This window comes from Staurois parvus, unplaced genomic scaffold (genome assembly GCF_062004578.1).
Source record: "Staurois parvus isolate SC_StPar_1 unplaced genomic scaffold, SC_StPar_1.0 ptg000092l, whole genome shotgun sequence".
Taxonomy (NCBI): domain Eukaryota; kingdom Metazoa; phylum Chordata; class Amphibia; order Anura; family Ranidae; genus Staurois; species Staurois parvus.
In genome coordinates, this window is record NW_028317888.1 from 3,480,824 (window position 1) to 3,507,775 (window position 26,952).

The window sequence follows — 26,952 nt, forward strand, 5'->3', positions numbered from 1 at the left end:
GCACAGAGATGGTACTTAAAGCCATGGGAGTTTATCAAGTGACCAAGGGAGGAGGTGTAGATGGAGAAGAGAAGGGGTCTAAGGACAGAGCCTTGAGGGACCTCTACAGAAATAGGAAGTGAGGGAGAGGTGGCAGCATTATAGGTAATGCTGATGAAGCGCTGTGATAGGTAGGAGGAGAACCAGGAGAGAGCAGAGTCTCGGAGGCCAAGAGAGTGGAGTTTTTTGAGGAGGAGGGGATGGTAAACAGTATCAAAAGCCGCAGAGAGGTTAAGTAGTAAGAGTACGGAGTAGTCGCCATTGGTTGGGATGAGTACGGAGTAGTGGCCATTGGTTGGGATGAGTACGGAGTAGTGGCCATTGGTTGGGATGAGAACGGAGTAGTGGTCATTGGTTGGGAATAGTACGGAGTAATGGCCATTGGTTGGGATGAGTACGGAGTAGTGGTCATTGGTTGGGATGAGTACGGAGTAGTGACCATTGGTTGGGATGAGTACAGAGTAGTGGCCATTGGTTGGGATGAGTACGGAGTAGTGGCCATCGGTTGGGATGAGAATGCAGTAGTGGTCATTGGTTGGGATAAGTATGGAGTAGTGACCATTGGTTGGGATGAGTACGGAGTAGTAGCCATTGGTTGGGATGAGTACGGAGTAGTGGCCATTGGTTGGGATTAGTATGGAGTAGTGGCCATTGGTTGGGGTGAGTCCGGAGTAGAGGCCATTGGTTGGGATGAGTACGGAGTAGTGGCCATTGGTTTGGATGAGTACGGAGTAGTGGTCATTGGTTTTAGCAGTTAGTAGATCATTAGTGAGTATTAGTAGGGCAGTTTCAGTGGAGTGTAGTGAGTGAAAGCCAGACTGTAAAGGGTGAAGAAGGTTGTTGTCGGTGAGGTGGGAGCTCAGGTGATTGTAGACTAAGCGTTCTAGGAGTTTAGAGGTAAATGGCAGCAGGGAGATGGGTCTTAAGTTGTTCAGGTTGGTGGGGTCCAGTGAGGGCTTTTTAAGTATGGGAGTGATGTGCACATGCTTTAGAGGGGAGGGGAAGGCACCATTAGAGAGGGAAAGATTGAAGATGTGAGTGAGGGAGCATAGGATGGAAGAAGAGGGTGACCATAGTAGTTGTGAGGGGACAGGATCCAGGGGGCAGGTAGTGAGACGGGCTTCTGAGAAAACATTAGTGACCTCTTCGGTAGTAGAAGGTCAGAAGAGGAAAGTGTTGAGGAAGGTTTAGTATAAGGTATGCTAAGTGGGATGGATGTCTGTGCAGTGGCGACGCCCCTACGAATTGCATCAATCTTGTTTTTGAAATGATTTGCAATCTCATGAGCAGTGAGTGACGTACTGGGTGGAGGTGGAAAAAGTAGAGAGTTAAAAGTAGAGAAGAGACGACAAGGACTGGATGACAAGGTATTAATAAGAGTGACAAAGTCGTCTTGTTTGGCAGCATGGAGGGAGGAATTGTATGTGAAGAAAGCAGATTTATATCGGGTGAATGCTTGCTGGGATTTGGTTTTACGCCACAATCGCTCCAGCGCACGACTATGTCTCCTAAGATTTCTGGTGTCATCAGTCTGCCCGCGGATGTAATGGTTGGGGCCTGATGCTTTGTGTTGTTAGAGGAGCAAGTGAGTCTAATGTGGATGAAAGTGAACTGTTGTAGACAGCAGTGGCCAGGTCAGGGCAGGACAGGGGAGAGATTCTGTCATAGAGTTGGTCAGTTGCAGAGTGGAAAGGAGCCGGGTTCAAGTTGTGAAGGTTTCTGCGGGTAATTGTTTGCTGCTTGGAGGGATAGGTGTTTGAAGACGAGGAGACTGTGAAGGTGATGAGATTGTGATCAGAGAGAGGAAAGGGGGTGTTTGTGAGGTTGTAGGGAGTGCAAAGATGGGAGAAAACAAGGTCTAATGTATTCCCATCAGAGAAGAGCGGAGGACCGTGTCCACTGCATTAAGGAAAAAGATGAGGTTAGGTTGCAGAGTTGGGATGTAGCTGGGTTGTCGACATTAATGGGGATGTTAAAATCTCTGATGATAATAGTGGGTAGTTCAGAGGAGAGAAAGTAGGGTAGCCAGGTGGAGAAATCATCAAGAAAGCGGGACACGGGTCCAGGAGGCCGATAGATCACTGCAATCCTCAGAGAAATGGGAGAAAACAGCCGGATGCAGTGAGTCTGGAAAGAAGAGAAGGATAGAGAGGGAGGGTTAGGGAGGAATTGAAAGGTGCTGAGTGGGGATAGAAGCAAACCAACCCCACCACCTTTCCGACCACTGGGTCTGGGTGAGTGGACAAAAAGGTCATGGAAGGAAATAGAAGCGATCCCCCCATCCACACATTGGAGGTGGATGGGGGAATCCTCCCCGCTGCACTCTTGTATTCTGACAATGGGGGGTTCCTCCACTCTCAGAATACACAGATCAGCACTGAAGCTATTGGCTGCAGCCGCTGGGGGAGTGGCTTTTATCCGGCAGTGGCCACACATGGATGGAAATGTGAGCGATCCCTGCTGAACCAGCTGAATTTCCATGGATCTATGGTCACCTTCAGTGACTTCCTCCCCTTCCCCTCATCTCCTTCATGATGGAAGTCATGCTGAGATCATCTCCCATTGGCTGAGCAATATTCTCGTCTGTTGCTTGCCCTGACCTTTCTCCTGATTCCTGGATCTCCTCCTCATCTCTCCTCCATATCCTCTTACACAGCTTTTCTCCACACCTGCAGTGACCCTGGGGGGAGGAAACTTGGCACCAGCACGCCACCAAATCCATCCCCACCATTAGGGGCTCTGGAGACAATTGTCTGCTATTTACACTCCGTTCCTCCGCATGTCACCTGATCACATGACAGCTTACTTCCACTGATTCCGGACAGATTTCTGGATGGTAAAGGTCAAAGGTCACTCTTCAGTTTAGGAGAGGTAGGACGCACCCAGGAACAATGATTTGGTTTGTACGGGAGCCTCATATAGAGGACCCCTCAAATCTCCCCATCCAAATGTCCCTCCATCCAGAGTCTATATGTCCTATGACATCACACTGACCTCACAGCTCCTCCCCCAATGTCCCTCCATCCAGAGTCAGAGAATCCTATGACATCGCACTGACCTCACAGCTCCTCCTCCCAATGTCCCTCCAACCAGAGTCAGAGAATCCTATGACATCACACTGACCTCACAGCTTCTCCTCCCAATGTTCCTCCATCTGGCTTTTTTTTCTGATGCTCTTAGGATGTGGGGCCCCTTGGTATCCTCACATGTAAAGTGGGACTGTTGGTCCTGTGTTGTATGTAATGACATCAGAATGCTGCAACAAGCCTATACCCTGCGTAGTGTGGGGGTCCTGTGGGGGGGAATTATACCTCAGCCTGAAGTGGGGCTTTAATAAAATGGAGACCTGAATGGAGAGGTGAGGAGGATTCTGGGAATATCATTTGATGTGACTATTTGTGTTCAGATGTAGAGTTTTCCTCCTGTGAAGTCTGGAGATCATATGACATCACATTGCCTCCACCTCCCTCCCTGATAGAAGAGAGAAAGAAGAAGAAGATTCTAGAAGTCACCAGAGAGATCACTGAGCTGCTGACAGGAGAGGTGAGCGGTGCCGGGAATTCTGGGACATTCTCCAGTAACAGACAAGGGATGTGTCTGGATGGTGACTGTATCATTGTGTGTGTCAGGTTCCTATAAGGTGTCAGGGTGTCACTGTCTATTTCTCCATGGAGGAGTGGGAGTATTTAGAAGGACACAAGGATCTCTACAAGGACGTCATGATGGACAATCAGCCGCCCCTCACATCACCGGGTAAGAGGAGACTTTATTGTAAAGGAGAGAGCAGTACGGAGGATCCACCTAGATCCCCCATCATCTGATAAACACATAGAAACAATGGATTCAGTCAGTGTGTGTGTTTCCTACAGATGGATCCAGTCATGGGAACCCACCAGAGAGATGTCCCCGTCCTCTGTATTCCCAGGATTCCACACAGGAAGGTCACACCATCCCTCACCATCATCAGGTAGATGAGGAACAATCACTGATAGTATCATTAGGATCTGTACATTATCTGCATTGTTACCATTGATGTCATTTTTATTATATATTCAGAGTGGAAACCTGAGAGATCCTAAAGTTGAGGTTAAAGAAGAGATAAAAGAGGAGGAGGATGAGGATGGGGGGATGGAGGTGTCAGAGCTTCTAAGAGAACACAAAGATCTGTACCAGGACACCATGGTGGAGTCATCCAGCTACAGGAACCCACCAGAGAGATGTCCCCGTCCTCTGTATTCCCGGGATTCCCCACAGGAAGGTCACACCATCCCTCACCATCATCAGGTAGATGATGACAATTATTGGTAGTTGTGATTTATACACAGCATGTTTGTTACAATGAATGTTTTATTATATCTTTCAGAGTGGAATCCTCGGGGATGTTAATATTGATGTTAAAGAAGAGTATAAAGAGGAGGATGAGGAGTATGGAGTGATGGAGGAGTTTTCAGAAGGACACAAGGATATGATGGAGCCACCTAATACCAGGAACCCACCAGAGAGATGTCCACGTCCTCTGGATTCCCCACAGGAATGTCACACCATCCCTCATCATTACAAGGTTGGTGGGATGGATCATCTAGAACATGGATTCATAGAGACAATGTGTGGATATTTATGTGACCTTATATTTTACAGATGATATTTTCTCTCATTTCCTTGATTTAGAGTGGAGATCCAATCGATATAGAATTTGAGGTGAAAGCAGAAGAAGAAGAGGCGTATGTGAGGGATGATCAGCAGTCTATGGAGGAGGATGGAATAACGGGGACATTTATAGAGGAGGACACTCCTACAGAGATCAGCACAGGTGGGTCATGAACACTAAATCCATTCCTCCACCCATACTGCTCACTGATTGGTCCAGAGTAGGGCGGGGACTGGGTGATATCAGCCTGTAATCCCCTGGTCACTTTCCTGAGCTGTGTTCCCCGTCCTGTATTCCTGGATTTCTCTCGGATAATCTTCCTTCTCTGTGCTGCAGACACAATTTATGTCTCTAGACTGGATTTATGGAGGTTCTGGGGTTCAGCTGGCAGCAAAATGTGGATTTTTACTCTAAGCATTGCATAATGTAGGCACCCAGGACATGTGACTGGGGTCTCCTGCCTTGTGCCTGACTCCTCCAGGGGACCTTCTCTGTTATCTGCTGGCTGTGCCGGGTGGAGGGATATGTCTGTAGTGTCTCAGACCCAAGTCACTGAGTGCAGTCTCAGGAGATGGGAGGCAGCGGTGTGGGACCTACATAGTTACATAGTTAGTCTGGCTGAAAAAAGACATTCCATCTAGTTGTACCATTAAAAATAAAAGTTATAATCCGACACCCACAGCTGATCCACCAGAAGGCAAAAACCCAGCAAAGCACGATCCAATCTGCTCCTGCAGGGGAAAAAATTCCTTCCTGACCCCCCGAGAGGCAATCGGATATTCCCTGGATCAACTTTCCCTATAAATGTTATATCCAGTTATATTCTGTGTATCCAAGAAAGAATCCAGGACTTTCCTACAGCAATCCCCCCTTATGTATTATACATGGAGATCATATCCCCCCTTATGTATTATACATGGAGATCATATCCCCCCTTATGTATTATACATGGAGATCATATCCCCCCCTTATGTATTATACATGGTGATCGTATCCCCCCCCTTATGTATTATACATGGAGATCATATCCCCCCTTATGTATTATACATGGAGATCATATCCCCCCTTATATGATATTCATGGAAATAATATCCCCCCTTATGTATTATACATGGAGATCATATCCCCCTTATGTATTATACATGGAGATCATATCCCCCCTTATGTATTATACATGGAGATCATATCCCCCTTATGTATTATACATGGAGATCATATCCCCCCTTATGTATTATACATGGAGATCATATCCCCCCTTATGTATTATACATGGAGATCATATCCCCCCTTATGTATTATACATGGAGATCATATCCCCCTTATGTATTATACATGGAGATCATATCCCCCCTTATGTATTATACATGGAGATCATATCCCCCCTTATGTATTATACATGGAGATCATATCCCCCCTTATGTATTATACATGGAGATCATATCCCCCCTTATGTATTATACATGGAGATCATATCCCCCTTTATGTATTATACATGGAGATCATATCCCCCCTTATGTATTATACATGGAGATCATATCCCCCCCTTATGTATTATACATGGAGATCATATCCCCCTTATGTATTATACATGGAGATCATATCCCCCCTTATGTATTATACATGGAGATCATATCCCCCCTTATGTATTATACATGGAGATCATATCCCCCCTTATGTATTATACATGGAGATCATATCCCCCCCTTATGTATTATACATGGAGATCATATCCCCCTTATGTATTATACATGGAGATCATATCCCCCCTTATGTATTCTACATGGAGATCATATCCCCCTTATGTATTATACATGGAGATCATATCCCCCCTTATGTATTATACATGGAGATCATATCCCCCTTTATGTATTATACATGGAGATCATATCCCCCCTTATGTATTATACATGGAGATCATATCCCCCCCTTATGTATTATACATGGAGATCATATCCCCCCCTTATGTATTATACATGGAGATCATATCCCCCCTTATGTATTATACATGGAGATCATATCCCCCCTTATGTATTATACATGGTGATCATATCCCCCCTTATGTATTATGCATGGAGATCATATCCCCCCTTATGTATTATGCATGGAGATCATATCCCCCCTTATGTATTATACATGGAGATCATATCCCCCCTTATGTATTATACATGGTGATCATATCCCCCCTTATGTATTATACATGGAGATCATATCCCCCCTTATGTATTATACATGGTGATCATATCCCCCCTTATGTATTATGCATGGAAATCATATCCCCCCTTATGTATTATGCATGGAGATCATATCCCCCCCTTATGTATTATACATGGAGATCATACCCCCCCTTATGTATTATACATGGAGATCATATCCCCCCCTTATGTATTATACATGGAGATCATATCCCCCCCTTATGTATTATACATGGTGATCATATCCCCCCGTTAATCTCCTCTTCTCAGTAGAGAATACATTCAGTTCCTCTAATCTCTCCTCATAGCTGATCTCCTCCATGCCTCGTATCAGTTTGGTTGCCCTTCTCTGTTCTTCCTCCAGTTCCCCAATGTTCTTTTTGTGAATTGGAGGCCAAAACTGAACTGCATATTCCAGATGAGGTATTACTAATGATTTGTATAGGGGGGGGGATATTTCTCTGGAGTCTCTACCTCTCCTAATACAAGAGAGGATTTTTCTCGCTTTAGAACCCGCAGCTTTTCATTGCTGCCATTATTAAGCTTGTGATCTACTAGAACCCCCAGATCCTTCACCATTGACCCCCCAAATCCTTCTCCAACATTTACCCCCCCTACCCCTCCAGATCCTTCTCCTCAATTGCCCCCAGATTCTTCTCCACCATTGATCCCCCCCAGATTTTTCTCCTTTGACCCCCCCTGATCCTTCTCTACCATTGATCCCCCCCAGATCCTTCTCTACCATTGATCCCCCCCAGTTACTTCTCTACCATTGATCCCCCCCAGATCCTTCTCTACCATTGACCCCCCCAGATCCTTCTCTACCATTGACCCCACCAGATCTGTATACACCATTGACTCCCCAAATCATTTTCCACCCTTTACCCCCCCCCCCCCGATCCTTCTCTACCATTGCCCCCCTGATACTTCTCCAACATTTCCTTCCAGATTTTTCACCACCATTGACCCCCCAGTTGTACCCCCCTAGTATGTATGATGCATGTGTATTCTTAGCCCCCCCCAAGTACAGAGCCTTACATTTATCACCATTAGCCCTCATTGGCCCCATAGTCCCCCAATTACACAGAGCATTGAGGTCGGCTTGTAAGTTGGAGACATCCTGTAAGGACGTTATTCCCCGGCACAGCTTGGTGTCATCTGCAAAGACTGGAATGGGGTTTATAATCTCACACCCCATATTGTTTATATATATATTAATAAGTAAGGGTCCCAACACTGAACCCTGGGGTACCCCACTAATAACACTGAACCCTGGGGTACCCCACTAATAACACTGAGCCTTGGGGTACCCCACTAATAACACTGAACCTTGGGGTACCCTACTATCGACACTGAACCTTGGGGTACACCGCTAATAACACTAAACCTTGGGGTACACCACTAATTACACTGATCCCTGGGGTACACCACTAATAACACTGAGTCTTGAGGTCCCCCACTAATAACACTGAACCTTGGGGTCCCCCACTAATAACACTGAACCTTGGGGTACCCCACTAATAACACTGAACCTTGGGGTACACCACTAATAACACTGAACCTTGGGGTACACCACTAATAACACTGAACCTTGGGATACCCCACTAATAACACTGAGTCTTGAGGTCCCCCACTAATAACACTGAACCTTGGGGTCCCCCACTAATAACACTGAACTTTGGGGTACCCCATTAATAACACTGAACCTTGGGGTACACCACTAATAACACTGAACCTTGGGGTACCCCATTAATAACACTGAACCTTGGGGTACCCCTCTAACCCCTTCCATACCAGGCACTTTTACCCCCTTCCTGCCCAGGCCAATTTTCAGGTTTCAGCGCTATCACACTTTGAATGACAATTGCGCGGTCATACAACATTGTACCCAAACTAAAATTTTATCTTTTTCTTCACACAACTAGAGCTTTCTTTTGGTGGTATTTAATCACCGCTGGGGTTTTTATTTTTTGCTAAATTAACAAAAAAAGACCAAAAATTCTGGGGAAAAAAAGTGTTTTTCTTTGTTTCTGTTATAAACATTTGCAAATAAATAATTGTTCTTCATAAATTTAGGCCGAGATGTATTCTGCTACATGTCTTTGGTGAAAATAACCCAAATTAGTATTTATGATTTAGTCTGTAGGAAAGTTATAGAGTTCACAAACTCTGGGAGATATCTGAATATTGATCAATCCTGAAGTACTGACAGCCAATCTCATTTCTTCAGATCCAAGAATGTGAGAACAGTACAGATATCCCCCAAATGTCAGAACGGTACAGATATCCCCCAAATGTCAGAACGGTACAGATATCCCCCAAATGTCAGGACGGTACAGATATCCCCCAAATGTCAGGACGGTACAGATATCCCCCAAATGTCAGGACGGTACAGATATCCCCCAAATGTCAGGACGGTACAGATATCCCCCAAATGTCAGGACGGTACAGATATCCCCCTATGTCAGGACAGATATCCCCCCGAATGTCAGAACAGTACAGATATCCCCCAAATGTCAGGACAGATATCCCCCCGAATGTCAGAACAGTACAGATATCCCCCCAAATGTCAGAACAGTACAGATATCCCCCCAAATGTCAGGACAGAGGAGGACACTGAATGGAGGCCAGTGGAGGGATTGGCAGAGAGGGGTGGAGGACACTGAATGGAGGCCAGTAGAGGGATTGGAAGAGAGGAGTGGAGGACACTGAATGGAGGCCAGTGGAGGGATTGGCAGAGAGTTAGTAAGGTGGATGAGTCTGGCAGAAGCATTCATGATAGACTGAAGAGGGGATAGCCTGCGATGAGGTCGGCCAATGAGGAGGGAGTTACAATAGTCAAGGCGAGATATAACAAGGGAGGGAATAAGTTGCTTAGTGGTTTCCGAGGTTAGGAATGAGCCTTGGGGTACCCCACTAATAACACTGAACCTTGGGGTACCCCACTAATAACACTGAACCTTGGGGTACCCCAGTAATAATATTGAACCTCAGGGTACCCCACTAACACTGAACCTTGGAGTCCCCCTTCTAACCTTGGAGTACCCTGTAACAATCGCGGCGTCAGACCCCAGCCCTTCTCATCAAACTTGTGACCGAAGGACTGGCCAATCTAAATCCGCGCTGTCACGTGCATAACAATGCCACGCCCAGCTGCTCCCTGCACAAAGATTTTCCAGCTAATGGACCACAATCTGTGTACCTGCAGCCTAAAGAGTGATTGTTACTGGGTTAGGTTAATTACACAATTAACCCTTCACACTGCCACCACCTCCTTTTGTACAGAGAAAGAGGAAACTCGGCAATATCAGTTATAACACTATGATGATTGGATAATCGTCTATATACCACGGTCACTGCAGACAGAGATATATAGAGGTTTATATATATATAAATACAGAGAGCAATAACACAGCAAAGAGATAACAGAAAGAAGTTTAGGGAGGTAGAGTACTTGCCAAAAGTCCTGGGTTACGCAGATTTAAGGTCCTGAGCCAAAAGGGTGCCTTATCTCCCAAAGTTAGTTCCGATGTTAAAAGGGAGGATTCTTCAACTTCAACCCGACCTACTCAACTTAATATTGTGCTCCAAGCATAACATCCTTTCTAGGAACTCAGCAGGGTGTCTCCTTGAAGCAGAGAACCAATCGCCTCATTTGGGGAGGGTGTTGCAGGCGGAGACCCAAGCTAGAACCAAAATCCCTCCCAATTAATATCATGATCAATAATTTACCCTCGGTGCATGTAGCAGCCTAGCCACTAGTAGATTAATATGCAGAATGATCTGCTGAACGTTTAGATATGAAATATGACATACCTGCTTGGGACGGTTAAGGAGATATCGTTTTCTGCTCTCCTGTAGATTCCAACTAGGGGGTGCAAGGTATCAGACAACTTGTATTGAAGTGACCGATCTGAATATATTCCTGGTTTTCATGTAAGTCTTTCATATCTCCAGATATAAAATTATATGGAAAAGGGGATTTATAAATGTGAGTCCGTTTTATAGCTAGCTGGAAAGTCTTTGAAGCTCAGTGAAGGACTGGTTTATGGTTTTACAATATCTCAGATTGAGAAGCTAACAGACATCCAGGCACCAGCTAGGATGGGATTTATAACCCTGGAACTCTCCCACTGTGCCTGTGATCTCTGGCATCATACACACCACATTCCTGAGAGGGGGGGGGGGAATTGGAGGGAAGCTGACTTGGGAATAGAAATGATACAAGATGGAGGATCCTAAGCAAGATGGATGACCGCGTCCATCTCTGTATGCTCATTTGCTACATACCCCACTAACAACACTGAACCTTGGGATACCCCACTAACAACACTGAACCTTGGGGTACCCCACTAACACTGAACCTTGGGGTACACCACTAATAACACTGATCCTTGGGGTACCCCACTAATAACACTGAACCTTGGTGTACCCCACTAATAACATTGAACCTTGGGGTACACCACTGACACCCCTAGACCATTCAGTGTATGAATCATTAACCACTACTCTCTGAATACGATCTTTTAGCCAGTTTTCTATCCATTTACATTCTGATTTTTCCAGCCCATAGACTTTACCTTACACATTAGCCGTGTGTGGGGAACTGTGTCCAAGTATACCACGTCCACCACCACCCCTCTGTCCAAGTATACCACGTCCACCGCCACCCCTCTGTCCAAGTGTACCACGTCCACCGCCACCCCTCTGTCCAAGTGAACCACGTCCACCGCCACCCCTCTGTCCAAGTGTACCACGTCCACCGCCACCCCTCTGTCCAAGTATACCACGTCCACCGCCACCCCTCTGTCCACGTATACCACGTCCACCGCCACCCCTCTGTCCAAGTATACCACGTCCACCGCCATCCTTCTGTCCAAGTACACCACGTCCACCGCCACCCCTCTGTCCAAGTATACCACGTCCCCCGCCACCCCTCTGTCCAAGTATACCACGTCCCCCCGCCACCCCTCTGTCCAAGTATACCACGTCCACCGCCACCCCTCTGTCCAAGTATACCACGTCCACCGCCACCCCTCTGTCCAAGTATACCACATCCACCGCTACCCCTCTGTCCAAGTATACCACGTCCACCGCCACCCCTCTGTCCAAGCATACCATGTCCACACCCACCCCTCTGTCCAAGTATACCACGTCCACCGCCACCCCTCTGTCCAAGTACACCACATCCACTGCTACCCCTCTGTCCAAGCATACCATGTCCACACCCACCCCTCTGTCCAAGTATACCACGTCCACCACCACCCCTCTGTCCAAGTACACCACATCCACCGCTACCCCTCTGTCCAAGCATACCATGTCCACACCCACCCCTCTGTCCAAGTATACCACGTCCACAGTGGTAAACATACAAAGCTTTATTGAACTATGGAAGGCATTCAATCAGGGCAGTTCAAGGCACTCCGCAACATGCGGCTTGTAGAGACACTCATGGTAAGAAGGCTAACGGGGACTCAGTGGGACCTTGGCTGTGGTGTCTGACCTCAGCACAGCCCTCAGCACAGCTCTCTAGGGACAACATCAGTCTCACAGGGACTCAGCAGGACTTTGGCTGTGGGGCTTGATTTGGGTAGCGATGGCTCAAGAACTCAGGGGGACAGTCCAGGTAGCTATAATCCGGGCACGCAATGGGGCAATTCAAGCAAGGGTAGTCTGAGCACACAATAGGGGCAGTTCATGACAAGGGCGGTCTGAGCACACAATAGGGGCAGTTCATGACAAGGGCGGTCTGAGCACACAATAGGGGCAGTTCATGACAAGAGCGGTCTGAGCACACAATAGGGGCAGTTCATGACAAGGGTAGTCTGAGCACACAATAGGGGCGGTTCATGACAAGGGTGGTCTGAGCACACAATAGGGGCAGTTCATGACAAGGGTAGTCTGAGCACACAATAGGGGCAGTTCATGACAAGGGCGGTCTGAGCACACAATAGGGGCAGTTCATGACAAGGGCGGTCTGAGCACACAATAGGGGCGGTTCATGACAAGGGTGGTCTGACCACACAATAGGGGCAGTTCATGACAAGGGTGGTCTGGGCACACAATAGGGGCAGTTCATGACAAGGGTGGTCTGAGCACACAATAGGGGCAGTTCATGACAAGGGCGGTCTGAGCACACAATAGGGGCAGATCATGACAAGGGCAGTCTGAGCACACAATAGGGGCAGATCATGACAAGGGCAGTCTGAGCACACAATAGGGTCAGTTCATGGCAAGGGGGTTCTGAGCATACAATAGGGGCAGTTCATGACAAGGGTAGTCTGAGCACACAATAGGGGCAGATCATGACAAGGGTGGTCTGAGCACACAATAGGGGCAGATCATGACAAGGGTGGTCTGAGCACACAATAGGGGCAGATCATGACAAGGGGGTTCTGAGCACACAATAGGGGCAGATCATGACAAGGGTGGTCTGAGCACACAATAGGGGCAGATCATGACAAGGGCGGTCTGAGCGCACAATAGGGGGCAGTTCATGGCTTCTAGGGACACTCACGATAGGTGGCTTGCAGGCACTCTGCAGCAGGTGGCTTCCAGGAAGGTAGGCGGCTTGCAGACACTCATGGTTCTGGCAGGGATGTCCTGGCTCACAGCAGGCGACAGCAGGGAGGGCAAAACTCCTCAGCACACAGCAGAGCGGGTAATCCGGGCCCCAGAGTATTAGGCAGAGTATCGTGGGGCCAACAGCAAAGCAGTTCTAGCCCAGAGAATTAGCAGAGTAACAGCGGGTACTCCCAGTCCTGGAGTATTAGCAGGGAGGAAGCGGATACTCCCAACCCTGGAGTATTTAGCAGAGGGGCAGCGGGTACTCCCAACCCTGGAGCATTCTGCAGAGTGGCAGTGGATAATAGTCCTTACCTTTGGGGGGGTCTCCTGCAGAGTGCTCAGCAGGAATGACTTCGGAGGTCCAGTCCCCACCCGGACCTCCAAATGGCTTGCGAGTCCAGCAGTGGCGGAGATAGAAGACATATAACTGGTTCCTGCACTGGCCTGGCAAAAGCCAGGATGCTTCCCAGTTGCCCCGGCAATGTCCAGCCCAGTGCCGCTTTGCAAGGGCAAAGTGGCATGCCCCCTTGACTCGGGCCTTTGTCTCCTGGTGGGCGCAGAGCACAGAAAAGTCTTGGGCCAACACTGTACCTGCCAGGGGGCGCGCATCGACTGGTTGGCGGCCCCACTCTGGAATCTCTCAGCGGTGTGTCACCCCTCCTCGGCTATGCGGCCCTAGAGGTGTGAGGGCCATCGCAGCGGTCACTTCCCCCCATCCTGCACGGTCTGCCTTCAAAGGCCACATCAAGATGTGAGGAGGTGACAAGGGGCAGAGGGGTGAGGTGACTCCCTCATCCTGTGCAGCCTATCTTCAAATCAATCACCCCTCTGTCCAAGTATACCACGTCCACAGACACCCCTGCACTATATACTCTGTTGTACATTATATACTCCTGACCCCTGCACTATATACTCTATGTTGTACATTACATACTCCTGACCCCTGCACTATATACTCTATGTTGTACATTACATACTCCTGACCCCAGCACTATATACTCTATGTTGTACATTACATACTCCTGACCCCTGCACTATATACTCTATGTTGTACATTACATACTCCTGACCCCTGCACTATATACTCTATGTTGTACATTACATACTCCTGACCCCAGCACTATATACTCTATGTTGTACATTACATACTCCTGACCCCTGCACTATATACTCTGTTGTACATTACATACTCCTGACCCCAGCACTATATACTCTATGTTGTACATTACATACTCCTGACCCCTGCACTATATACTGTATATTGTACATTACATCCTCCTGACCCCTGCACTATATACTCTATGTTGTACATTATATACTCCTGACCCCTGCACTATATATTCTATGTTGTCCATTCCATATTCCTGACTTCTGCTCTCTCCCCTCCCCCCACTTCTATATATACACATAATATGGATTCTCTTTTGTTCCCCCATTTCCTACCAGCTGGACATTTTATATCGGATCATGTGATTGGAGCACAGACTTTTACATGGTGATAATAATGTGATAACATCCTCCAACTTTGGACCCTTAAACAGATAGTGATAATGAGGGAGGAGCCAATACCCCAATGATGGTGGTCTTCAGTATCAGTCCAGTCTTCATCTTGGTTGTTCTCCCCCATCCTCACTCTCTGACCTCTGGTGGGGCTCAGCCCCCCTGTTCTTCATGACTAAATCATGGACTAAATAAGGAAGTGCAGTACTTCTTGTGTTGGGAAGATGGCGATGAGTGATAGAGGGGGTGGGGACCCTCGTCCTATAATCCCCTCATCACTGTCCCTCCTATAAAAGACAGTTCTGGTTGTTTCCTCACTCTCTGACTAAGGTCCATGAATAAAGAAATGACCTGGTAGGAGATTAGAGGAGCCATTTCCTAGTTCCCTTGAGGGTGGAATTGTAAGCTCCTCAGAGACCAAGCTGCCTGATGTGGGCGGAGTCCTGGTTTGGGGGAACCAATCAGCTCCTGTCTAGTAATCCTCTTTGTCTTTGTATTTTAGTCCATGGCCGGGAGATGAGGAAAACCTCCGAGGATTGTCTCACTTTGTCTCCAGACTGGAAAGTAGAAGATGAGGATATCACACAGTATAGTCCAGGAGAAAACCCGGCTCCCTCCAATGTCCATCCGGCACCACCCAGTGTAGATGGACCATCGGATTCCTCATATCCTGAGGAACCTCAGACTGTGCGGGACCGGGCCGGCCTTCCAACAGGGAAGAGGTTCTCCTGTACTATGTGCGGGAAATGTTTTTCAGATAGGTCCAGTCTTCATAAACATCAGCGATCTCACACGGGGGAGAAGCCATATTCCTCTTCTGAGTGTGGGAAATGTTTTTCATTGAAGTTCGATCTTTGCAAACATCAGAGATCTCACAAAGGGGAGAAGCCATATTCCTGTCCTGAGTGTGGGAAATGTTTTTCAATGAAGTCCAATCTTTACAAACATCAGAGATCTCATACAGGGGAGAAGCCATATTCCTGTCCTGAGTGTGGGAAATGTTTTTCTCAGAAGTCCAGTCTTTACACACATCAAAGATCTCACACAGGGGAGAAGCCATATTCCTGTCCTGAGTGTAGGAAATGTTTTTCAAAGAAGTCCAGTCTTTACAAACATCAGAGATCTCACACAGGGGAGAAGCCGTATTCCTGTTCTGAGTGTGGGAAATGTTTTTCAATGAAGTTTGATCTTTGCAAACATCAGAGATCTCACACAGGGGAGAAGCCATATTCCTGTTCTGAGTGTGGGAAATGTTTTTCAATTAAGTCCGATCTTTACAAACATCAGAGATCTCACACAGGGGAGAAGCCATATTCCTGTCCTGAGTGTGGGAAATGTTTTTCACAGAAGTCCAGTCTTTACACACATCAAAGATCTCACACAGGGGATAAGCCATATTCCTGTCCTGAGTGTGGGAAATGTTTTTCACAGAAGTCACATCTTTGCACACATCAGCGATTTCACACAGGAGAGAAGCCGTTTTCCTGTCCCGTGTGTGGGAAATGTTTTTCACGGAAGTCCCATCTTTCCAGACATCAGAGATCTCACATGGGGGAGAAGCCACTTTCCTGTCCTGAGTGAGGGAATTGTTCCTCACTGAAGTCCTGCCTTCCTGTACATCAGGGGTCCCACACAACCCTGGAGGTGTATTAGTGCCTTGAGTGCGGGAAATGTCTTCTAGATGAATGTTGCTGGACATCCCAGATCTCATGTGGGGAAGAAGCACACCCTGATATACACCTCAGATATACTCCATGGCTGATCTTCATCATGGAAGAAACAGTTGATAAGGAGATGAGAGGCCCCCAAAGACATGGATGAAGTGCAGTAAATGTCGGGGTGCAGAGTGGTCAGTAGATCCTGGAAATGAAGGACACAACTTCAGCCCTTCTTGGGTGTCGGAGTTGCGTTTCCTGATAATGATATAGCGGGTTACAGAGCTAGAAGCCGGGAGAGCCCAGATCTCGTTATCGGGGAACTTTACACAGACAACAAGAACTTCTGAAGTTAATGTCCTTCATTTCAAGGCTCTACAGAACAGTGGTGACCCCGAAGCGTCTCTCTGTCTTCAGTCCATCCTTCTCCCATCCCCCAACAGGAGGGAAGGAGAACTCCGCCCCAAACTAGGGGGGAACTTTCCTCTCATTATTTCCCTTGGCTTCTGTGTGGGTTTGGGTGGTTGGAGGAGTGCGGCACGAGAGGGAACACAGCTTGTTGTTCTATGTCTACATATGGGGTCTGGGTAGAGGGGATCCACCGGAAAATATTTCTACTCTTTGATATTGTGCAAATCGTTTCTGTTTTCACTTTGAAGGGCAATATTATGTGTGGTTTGTAAAAGGGATTGGCCCAATAGATACCGCCCCACTTAGAGAATAGATGAACTAATATGACCAGCATTCATTCAGCCATGTCACATGTTGGGATCTTTTCTACAATACTTTGTTATAATAATGGAACACGTTGTGTATTGTATTGTACACCAATAATAATGACTCCGCCCCCACATTCCAGACAAGGGATCTCCCTGACCAATCGGATTCCTTCCTTTGTTATTTCCTGATTCTATGATTACAATCTTGTTAGAAGTAAAACTATAATAAAGAATTGATTGAGTGAAATGAAATGTGTGTGTCGGGGCCATGATGGGGATCTTTGGGGGCCAAACATTTCTCACAGGAGACACTTTACAAGCCTTTGCAGGTCATCCAGTTTCTGGTTCACCATGAATAATGGCCCAGAGTGCAGGGGTCAGGAGACTACTTCATACAGCCCTGCAAACAACGTGCAGTGGTCAGGAGTATGTGATTTACCTCCCAGAGTACAGAGTGTAGTGGTCAGGAGTATGTGATTTCCATCCCAGAGTGCAGTGGTCAGGAGTATGTGATTTACATCCCAGAGCACAGAGTGTAGTGGTCAGGAGTATGTGATTTACATCCCAGAGTACAGAATGTAGTGGTCAGGAGTATGTGATTTCCATCCCAGAGTACAGAGTGTAGTGGTCAGGAGTATGTGATTTACATCCCAGAGTGTAGTGGTCAGGAGTATGTGATTTACATCCCAGAGTACAGAGTGTAGTGGTCAGGAGTATGTGATTTCCATCCCAGAGTGCAGAGTGTAGTGGTCAGGAGTATGTGATTTACATCCCAGAGTACAGAGTGTAGTGGTCAGGAGTATGTGATTTCCATCCCAGAGTACAGAGTGTAGTGGTCAGGAGTATGTGATTTCCATCCCAGAGTACAGAGTGTAGTGGTCAGGAGTGTGTGATATACATCCCAGAGTACAGAGTGTAGTGGTCAGGAGTATGTGATTTCCATCCCAGAGTGCAGAGTGTAGTGGTCAGGAGTATGTGATTTACATCCCAGAGTACAGAGTGTAGTGGTCAGGAGTATGTGATTTCCATCCCAGAGTACAGAGTGTAGTGGTCAGGAGTATGTGATTTACATCCCAGAGTATAGAGTGTAGTGGTCAGGAGTATGTGATTTCCATCCCAGAGTGCAGTGGTCAGGAGTATGTGATTTACATCCCAGAGCACAGAGTGTAGTGGTCAGGAGTATGTGATTTACATCCCAGAGTACAGAATGTAGTGGTCAGGAGTATGTGATTTCCATCCCAGAGTACAGAGTGTAGTGGTCAGGAGTATGTGATTTACATCCCAGAGTGTAGTGGTCAGGAGTATGTGATTTACATCCCAGAGTACAGAGTGTAGTGGTCAGGAGTATGTGATTTACATCCCAGAGTACAGAGTGTAGTGGTCAGGAGTATGTGATTTCCATCCCAGAGTGCAGAGTGTAGTGGTCAGGAGTATGTGATTTACATCCCAGAGTACAGAGTGTAGTGGTCAGGAGTATGTGATTTCCATCCCAGAGTACAGAGTGTAGTGGTCAGGAGTATGTGATTTCCATCCCAGAGTACAGAGTGTAGTGGTCAGGAGTGTGTGATATACATCCCAGAGTACAGAGTGTAGTGGTCAGGAGTATGTGATTTCCATCCCAGAGTGCAGAGTGTAGTGGTCAGGAGTATGTGATTTACATCCCAGAGTACAGAGTGTAGTGGTCAGGAGTATGTGATTTCCATCCCAGAGTATAGAGTGTAGTGGTCAGGAGTATGTGATTTCCATCCCAGAGTACAGAGTGTAGTGGTCAGGAGTAGAGATGAGCGGATCGAACATGGCGAAGTGGAATTCGTTTCGAAGATTGGGAAATATTCGATTCGCGACGAATCCGAAGATTAGCCAACTTCGGATGCACGAATCGAATTTTCCCAAAAATGGCGGCGACATGTGTGGCGACGGAGCGGGGATCTCTGGGAAGGCGCGCAGACAAGGCGCGCTGACCCATAATGCATTCATTCATGACGTGATCGCATTAGCCAATCAGCAGCCAGCCAGCCAGCACTGTGTAATGGTGGAGCTATAAATCGCGGCCATCTTAGAATTCTCCATTAGCCTCCGGTCATTCAAGAGAGACAGACCTGTCTGTATGAAGGGACAGAGTTAGGGCCACAGAGACTTTAGGGCCACAGAATCGTTACTCAGGGACACAGAATTGTTACTCAGGGACACAGAATCGTTACTCAGGGACAGACACAGAATTGTTACTCAGGGACACAGAATCGTTACTCAGGGACACAGAATCGTTACTCAGGGACACAGAATTGTTACTCAGGGACACAGAATCGTTACTCAGGGACACAGAATTGTTACTCAGGGACAGACACAGAATTGTTACTCAGGGACACAGAATTGTTACTCAGGGACACAGAATCGTTACTCAGGGACAGACACAGAATTGTTACTCAGGGACACAGAATCGTTACTCAGGGACACAGAATTGTTACTCAGGGACACAGAATCGTTACTCAGGGACACAGAATTGTTACTCAGGGACAGACACAGAATTGTTACTCAGGGACACAGAATTGTTACTCAGGGACACAGAATCGTTACTCAGGGACAGACACAGAATTGTTACTCAGGGACACAGAATTGTTACTCAAGGACACAGAATTGTTACTCAGGGACACAGAATTGTTACTCAGGGACACAAAATTGTTACTCAGGGACACAGAATTGTTACTCAGGGAAAGACACAGAATTGTTACTCAGGGACACAGAATTGTTACTCAGGGACACAGAATTGTTACTGAGGGACACAGAATCGTTACTCAGGGACACAGAATTGTTAGTCAGGGACACAGAATCGTTACTCAGGGACACAGAATTGTTACTCAGGGACACAGAATTGTTACTCAGGGACAGACACAGAATTGTTACTGAGGGACACAGAATCGTTACTCAGGGACACAGAATTGTTACTCAGGGACACAGAATTGTTACTCAGGGACAGACACAGAATTGTTACTCAGGGACACAGAATCGTTACTGAGGGACACAGAATCGTTACTCAGGGACACAGAATTGTTACTCAGGGACACAGAATTGTTACTCAGGGACACAGAATCGTTACTGAGGGACACAGAATCGTTACTCAGGGACACAGAATCGTTACTCAGGGACACAGAATTGTTACTCAAGGACACGGAATTGTTACTCAGGGACACAGAATTGTTACTCAGGGACACAGAATTGTTACTCAGGGACAGACACAGAATTGTTACTCAGGGACACAGAATTGTTACTCAGGGACAGACACAGAACTGTTACTCAGGGACAGACACAGAATTGTTACTCAGGGACACAGAATCGTTAGGGACACAGAATCGTTACTGAGGGACACAGAATCGTTACTCAGGGACACAGAATCGTTACTCAGGGGACACAGAATCGTTACTCAGGGACACAGAATCGTTACTCAGGGACACAGAATTGTTACTCAGAGACACAGAATTGTTACTCAGGGACAGACACAGAATTGTTACTCAGGGACAGAGAATTGTTACTCAGGGACACAGAATCGTTACTGAGGGACACAGAATCGTTACTCAGGGACACAGAATTGTTACTCAGGGACACAGAATTGTTACTCAGGGACACAGAATCGTTACTGAGGGACACAGAATCGTTACTCAGGGACACAGAATTGTTACTCAGGGACACAGAATCGTTACTCAGGGACACAGAATTGTTACTCAGGGACAGACACAGAATTGTTACTCAGCGACACAGAATTGTTACTCAGGGACACAGAATTGTTACTCAGGGACACAGAATCGTTACTGAGGGACACAGAATCGTTACTCAGGGACACAGAATCGTTACTCAGGGGACACAGAATCGTTACTCAGGGACACAGAATCGTTACTCAGGGACACAGAATCGTTACTCAGAGACACAGAATTGTTACTCAGGGACAGACACAGAATTGTTACTCAGGGACAGACACAGAATTGTTACTCAGGGACACAGAATTGTTACTCAGGGACACAGAATCGTTACTGAGGGACCCAGAATCGTTACTCAGGGACACAGAATTGTTACTCAGGGACACAGAATTGTTACTCAGGGACACAGAATTGTTACTCAGGGACACAGAATCGTTACTGAGGGACACAGAATCGTTACTCAGGGACACAGAATCGTTACTCAGGGACACAGAATCGTTACTCAGGCACACAGAATCGTTACTCAGGCACACAGAATCGTTACTCAGGGACACAGAATTGTTACTCAGGGACACAGAATCGTTACTCAGGGACACAGAATCGTTACTCAGGGACACAGAATTGTTACTGAGGGACACAGAATCTTTACTGAGGGACACAGAATCGTTACACAGGGACACAGAATCGTTACTCAGGGACACAGAATCGTTACTCAGGGACACAGAATTGTTACTCAGGGACACAGAATCGTTACGTTATTTTTGGGGTGCTTATAGAATTAAAGAGTATGTCAGACAACACGCAGAGGAGTGGCAGAGGAGGCAATGTTTCAGGAGCGAGCAGACGTGGCAGCAGAGGAAGGGGTCGAGGCAGCACTAGTCGCAGCCAGAGGCCAGTGCTCCCGGTGTCATCCAGCGGTCGTGTCTCCACCGACAACCCTGCAGTCATCGATTGGTTGGCTCGGTCGTCTTACTCTTCCCAGGTCACCTCTGACACCTACAGCCAACGGTCGGTGGGTACGTCAGACACAACCGTTAGTTGGCATGGCCCGGGAGCAAGCCCACTGAAATCACGTGTCCTCTACCTGCCCCTGTCCTTTGGTGTTCCCTCACCAAGCGAAGTATCGCATGCTGTGGGCTCAGCCCCACTGTACAGTGAGGAAGAGCTAACAGAGGGCGGTCAGGAACGGGGGAGACATCCGCCTCTTCAGCAGCCAGGCGAAGAAGTACTGGCGAGGAGAGTGGCTCGGTAGCCGGTCTAGAGACAGGTCTGTCTCCTGACCCACACGCAGCCGAGGGGGCTAGTAGTGAGGCGGAAACCCTAATTGATGATGATGAGGCTGATCACACTTGGCAGCCTCGTCGTCATCAGGCTATTGCTTCCGCATCATCAGGAGAAGAGGGTGCCAGCTTGGCAGCGAGCAAAACAGTCGGTGGGTTGCCCAGGAGGCAGCAGGGTCGCAGCAGTGTCAGTGGAGGCAAACGGCCACGGAGTAGAGCACCAGCTCCACTGCAGCCTACCACCACGGCCAGTAGTGGTGCCGGTGTGCACGGAGGAAGTAGCAGTCAGCCAGTGAGGAGTAGCGGGGGCAAAGTTTCCTACTCGGCGGTGTGGCAATTTTTCGTCAAGCCGCCCGAGGAAGTAAACGTAGCTGTATGTCGACTATGTGGCCAGAAAGTCAAGCGTGGCCAGGGGGCCCATGTTGGGACTACAGCGTTGCGTCAGCATATGCAGCGTCGCCATTCGGTGGCCTGGGAAAACCGTGATAAAGATACGGCGGTTCTGCCTGCCCCAGCCCCCGCTCCGTTACTTGCTCCGTCACCCGACGTCAATCGCCCTCTATCAGCCAGTCAAGGCTCCAACACCTCTGCTGAGGGGAGTTGTCGCTCGTTGGCATCTTCCGCTCGTTCAGATGCTCCTTCTCCTGCTACTCCTCTTCACGGATTCCGTCAGCAGTCTTTCTTGGAATCCGTTTCCAAGAGACAACAGTTTGCGAGCACGCACCCGACGGTGCAGAAGCTGAACGTCCTCCTGTCCAAGTTGCTGGTTCTGCAGTCCCTCCCTTTCCAAGTGGTGGACTCAGCACCTTTCCGAGAAATGATGGCTTGTGCCGAGCCGCGGTGGAGAGTGCCAAGCCGGCATTTCTTCGCCAAAAAGGCAGTGCCAGCCCTGCATTCACATGTAGAAGAGATGGTGGGCCAGTCTTTGAGCATGTCGGTCTCTGCCAAAGTGCACGGCAGTGCCGACGTGTGGAGCTGTAACTACGGTCAGGGACAGTACATGTCATTTAGGGCCCACTGGGTGAACGTGGTGCCGGCACAGCCGCACCAGCAACTTGGACAGGTCACGCCGCTTTTGCCTCCACGTTTGCACGTCCTTGGTCCAGCAAAGATGTCCGCCTCTACCACCTCTTCTTCCGCCGTGTCCTCAGCCGCCACCCCCGTGCCAAGTCCCATTACCCGACCGGCATATCACATGTGCAGGGCGCAACGGTGTCACGCTGTGCTGCACCTGCACACTGCTGGTGGGTTCCATTTTGTCATAGGGTGCTGTATGGCCTCCCATTGCTGCTGCCAGGCCCGTAATCTGCCATGGGCCCCCGTACCGACTCCTCATGCTGCTGCCAGGCCCGTAATCTGTCATGGGCCCCTGTACCGCCTCCTCATGCTGCTGCCAGGTCCAGAGTGTGTCATGGGTCCCTGTACGGCCTCCCATTGCTGCTGTCTCCATCGCCACACTCTGCCATGTGCCACTTTCAGGTCTCCTCACACTGCTGGTGGGTTCCATTTTGTCATAGGGTGCTGTATGGCCTCCCATTGCTGCTGCCAGGCCCGTACTCTGCCATGGGCCCCCGTACCGACTCCTCATGCTGCTGCCAGGCCCGTAATCTGTCATGGGCCCCTGTACCGCCTCCTCATGCTGCTGCTAGGTCCAGAGTGTGTCATGGGTCCCTGTATGGCCTCCCATTGCTGCTGTCTCCATCGCCACACTCTGCCATGTGCCACTTTCAGGTCTCCGCACACTGCTGGTGGGTTCCATTTTGTCATAGGGTGCTGTATGGCCTCCCATTGCTGCTGCCAGGCCTGTAATCTGCCATGGGCCCCCGTACCGACTCCTCATGCTGCTGCCAAGCCCGTAATCTGTCATGGGCCCCTGTACCGCCTCCTCATGCTGCTGCCAGGTCCAGAGTGTGTCATGGGTCCCTGTACGGCCTCCCATTGCTGCTGTCTCCATCGCCACACTCTGCCATGTGCCACTTTCAGGTCTCCTCACACTGCTGGTGGGTTCCATTTTGTCATAGGGTGCTGTATGGCATCCCATTGCTGCTTCCAGGCCCGTAATCTGCCATGGGCCCCCGTACCGACTCCTCATGCTGCTGCCAGGCCCGTAATCTGTCATGGGCCCCTTTACCGCCTCCTCATGCTGCTGCCAGGTCCAGAGTGTGTCATGGGTCCCTGTACGGCCTCCCATTGCTGCTGTCTCCATCGCCACACTCTGCCATGTGCCACTTTCAGGTCTCCGCACACTGCTGGTGGGTTCCATTTTGTCATAGGGTGCTGTATGGCCTCCCATTGCTGCTGCCAGGCCCCTAATCTGCCATGGGCCCCCGTACCGACTCCTCATGCTGCTGCCAGGCCCGTAATCTGTCATGGGCCCCTGTACCGCCTCCTCATGCTGCTGCCAGGTCCAGAGTGTGTCATGGGTCCCTGTACGGCCTCTCATTGCTGCTGTCTCCATCGCCACACTCTGCCATGTGCCACTTTCAGGTCTCCTCACACTGCTGGTGGGTTCCATTTTGTCATAGGGTGCTGTATGGCCTCCCATTGCTGCTGCCAGGCCCGTAATCTGCCATGGGCCCCCGTACCGACTCCTCATGCTGCTGCCAGGCCCGTAATCTGTCATGGGCCCCTGTACCGCCTCCTCATGCTGCTGCCAGGTCCAGAGTGTGTCATGGGTCCCTGTACGGCCTCCCATTGCTGCTGTCTCCATCGCCACACTCTGCCATGTGCCACTTTCAGGTCTCCGCACACTGCTGGTGGGTTCCATTTTGTCATAGGGTGCTGTATGGCCTCCCATTGCTGCTGCCAGGCCCGTAATCTGCCATGGGCCCCCGTACCGACTCCTCATGCTGCTGCCAGGCCCGTAATCTGTCATGGGCCCCTGTACCGCCTCCTCATGCTGCTGCCAGGTCCAGAGTGTGTCATGGGTCCCTGTACGGCCTCCCATTGCTGCTGTCTCCATCGCCACACTCTGCCATGTGCCACTTTCAGGTCTCCGCACACTGCTGGTGGGTTCCATTTTGTCATAGGGTGCTGTATGGCCTCCCATTGCTGCTGCCAGGCCCGTAATCTGCCATGGGCCCCCGTACCGACTCCTCATGCTGCTGCCAGGCCCGTAATCTGTCATGGGCCCCTGTACCGCCTCCTCATGCTGCTGCCAGGTCCAGAGTGTGTCATGGGTCCCTGTACGGCCTCCCATTGCTGCTGTCTCCATCGCCACACTCTGCCATGTGCCACTTTCAGGTCTCCTCACACTGCTGGTGGGTTCCATTTTGTCATAGGGTGCTGTATGGCCTCCCATTGCTGCTGCCAGGCCCGTAATCTGCCATGGGCCCCCGTACCGACTCCTCATGCTGCTGCCAGGCCCGTAATCTGTCATGGGCCCCTGTACCGCCTCCTCATGCTGCTGCCAGGTCCAGAGTGTGTCATGGGTCCCTGTACGGCCTCCCATTGCTGCTGTCTCCATCGCCACACTCTGCCATGTGCCACTTTCAGGTCTCCGCACACTGCTGGTGGGTTCCATTTTGTCATAGGGTGCTGTATGGCCTCCCATTGCTGCTGCCAGGCCCGTAATCTGCCATGGGCCCCCGTACCGACTCCTCATGCTGCTGCCAGGCCCGTAATCTGTCATGGGCCCCTGTACCGCCTCCTCATGCTGCTGCCAGGTCCAGAGTGTGTCATGGGTCCCTGTACGGCCTCCCATTGCTGCTGTCTCCATCGCCACACTCTGCCATGTGCCACTTTCAGGTCTCCGCACACTGCTGGTGGGTTCCATTTTGTCATAGGGTGCTGTATGGCCTCCCATTGCTGCTGCCAGGCCCGTAATCTGCCATGGGCCCCCGTACCGACTCCTCATGCTGCTGCCAGGCCCGTAATCTGTCATGGGCCCCTGTACCGCCTCCTCATGCTGCTGCCAGGTCCAGAGTGTGTCATGGGTCCCTGTACGGCCTCCCATTGCTGCTGTCTCCATCGCCACACTCTGCCATGAGCCACTTTCAGGTCTCCGCACACTGCTGGTGGGTTCCATTTTGTCATAGGGTGCTGTATGGCCTCCCATTGCTGCTGCCAGGCCCGTAATCTGCCATGGGCCCCCGTACCGACTCCTCATGCTGCTGCCAGGCCCGTAATCTGTCATGGGCCCCTTTACCGCCTCCTCATGCTGCTGCCAGGTCCAGAGTGTGTCATGGGTCCCTGTACGGCCTCCCATTGCTGCTGTCTCCATCGCCACACTCTGCCATGTGCCACTTTCAGGTCTCCGCACACTGCTGGTGGGTTCCATTTTGTCATAGGCTGCTGTATGGCCTCCCATTGCTGCTGCCTCCACCGCCACACTGTGGCTCCACACTCTGGTTTTGACCCCGTGACTGCCCAAATGAGTGAAGTGTGCGGTGATTCTAAGATCGACGGCACTCATCTGCATGTCATACTGACTGACAGTATTATTTCTCTTCCCCAGCAGACTCCAAGGGCATTTAAATTAAAGGTACAGTGTTCTGCACTAATATAAAGGCTCTCTGAAGCCTAGAAACACCCTTTTATAAGTTAAATTCGCAGCGAATATATTCGACTCGAATCAAATTTATTCGCAAATTTGGCGAATCAGCCGAATCGAATTTTTGAATACTTCGCTCATCTCTAGTCAGGAGTATGTGATTTCCATTCC

The 26,952-nt window shown here is 49.2% G+C and overlaps 2 protein-coding genes across 2 annotated transcripts in view; one reads left to right on the forward strand and one right to left on the reverse strand.

Moving 5' to 3' along the window:
• The window catches only part of LOC149468143 (uncharacterized), a 72,746-nt gene extending 55,268 nt beyond the window's left edge, over positions 1–17,478 (forward strand). The window contains exon 5 of the mRNA XM_089670651.1: positions 15,708–17,478. Coding sequence (XP_089526777.1) covers positions 15,708–16,527 — 820 coding nt within the window. The 3' untranslated portion in view covers positions 16,528–17,478. The remainder of the gene's footprint in view (positions 1–15,707) is intronic.
• Positions 1–26,952, reverse strand: part of LOC149468140 (uncharacterized) — a 212,024-nt gene that overhangs the window by 114,322 nt on the left and 70,750 nt on the right. The window lies entirely within an intron of this gene.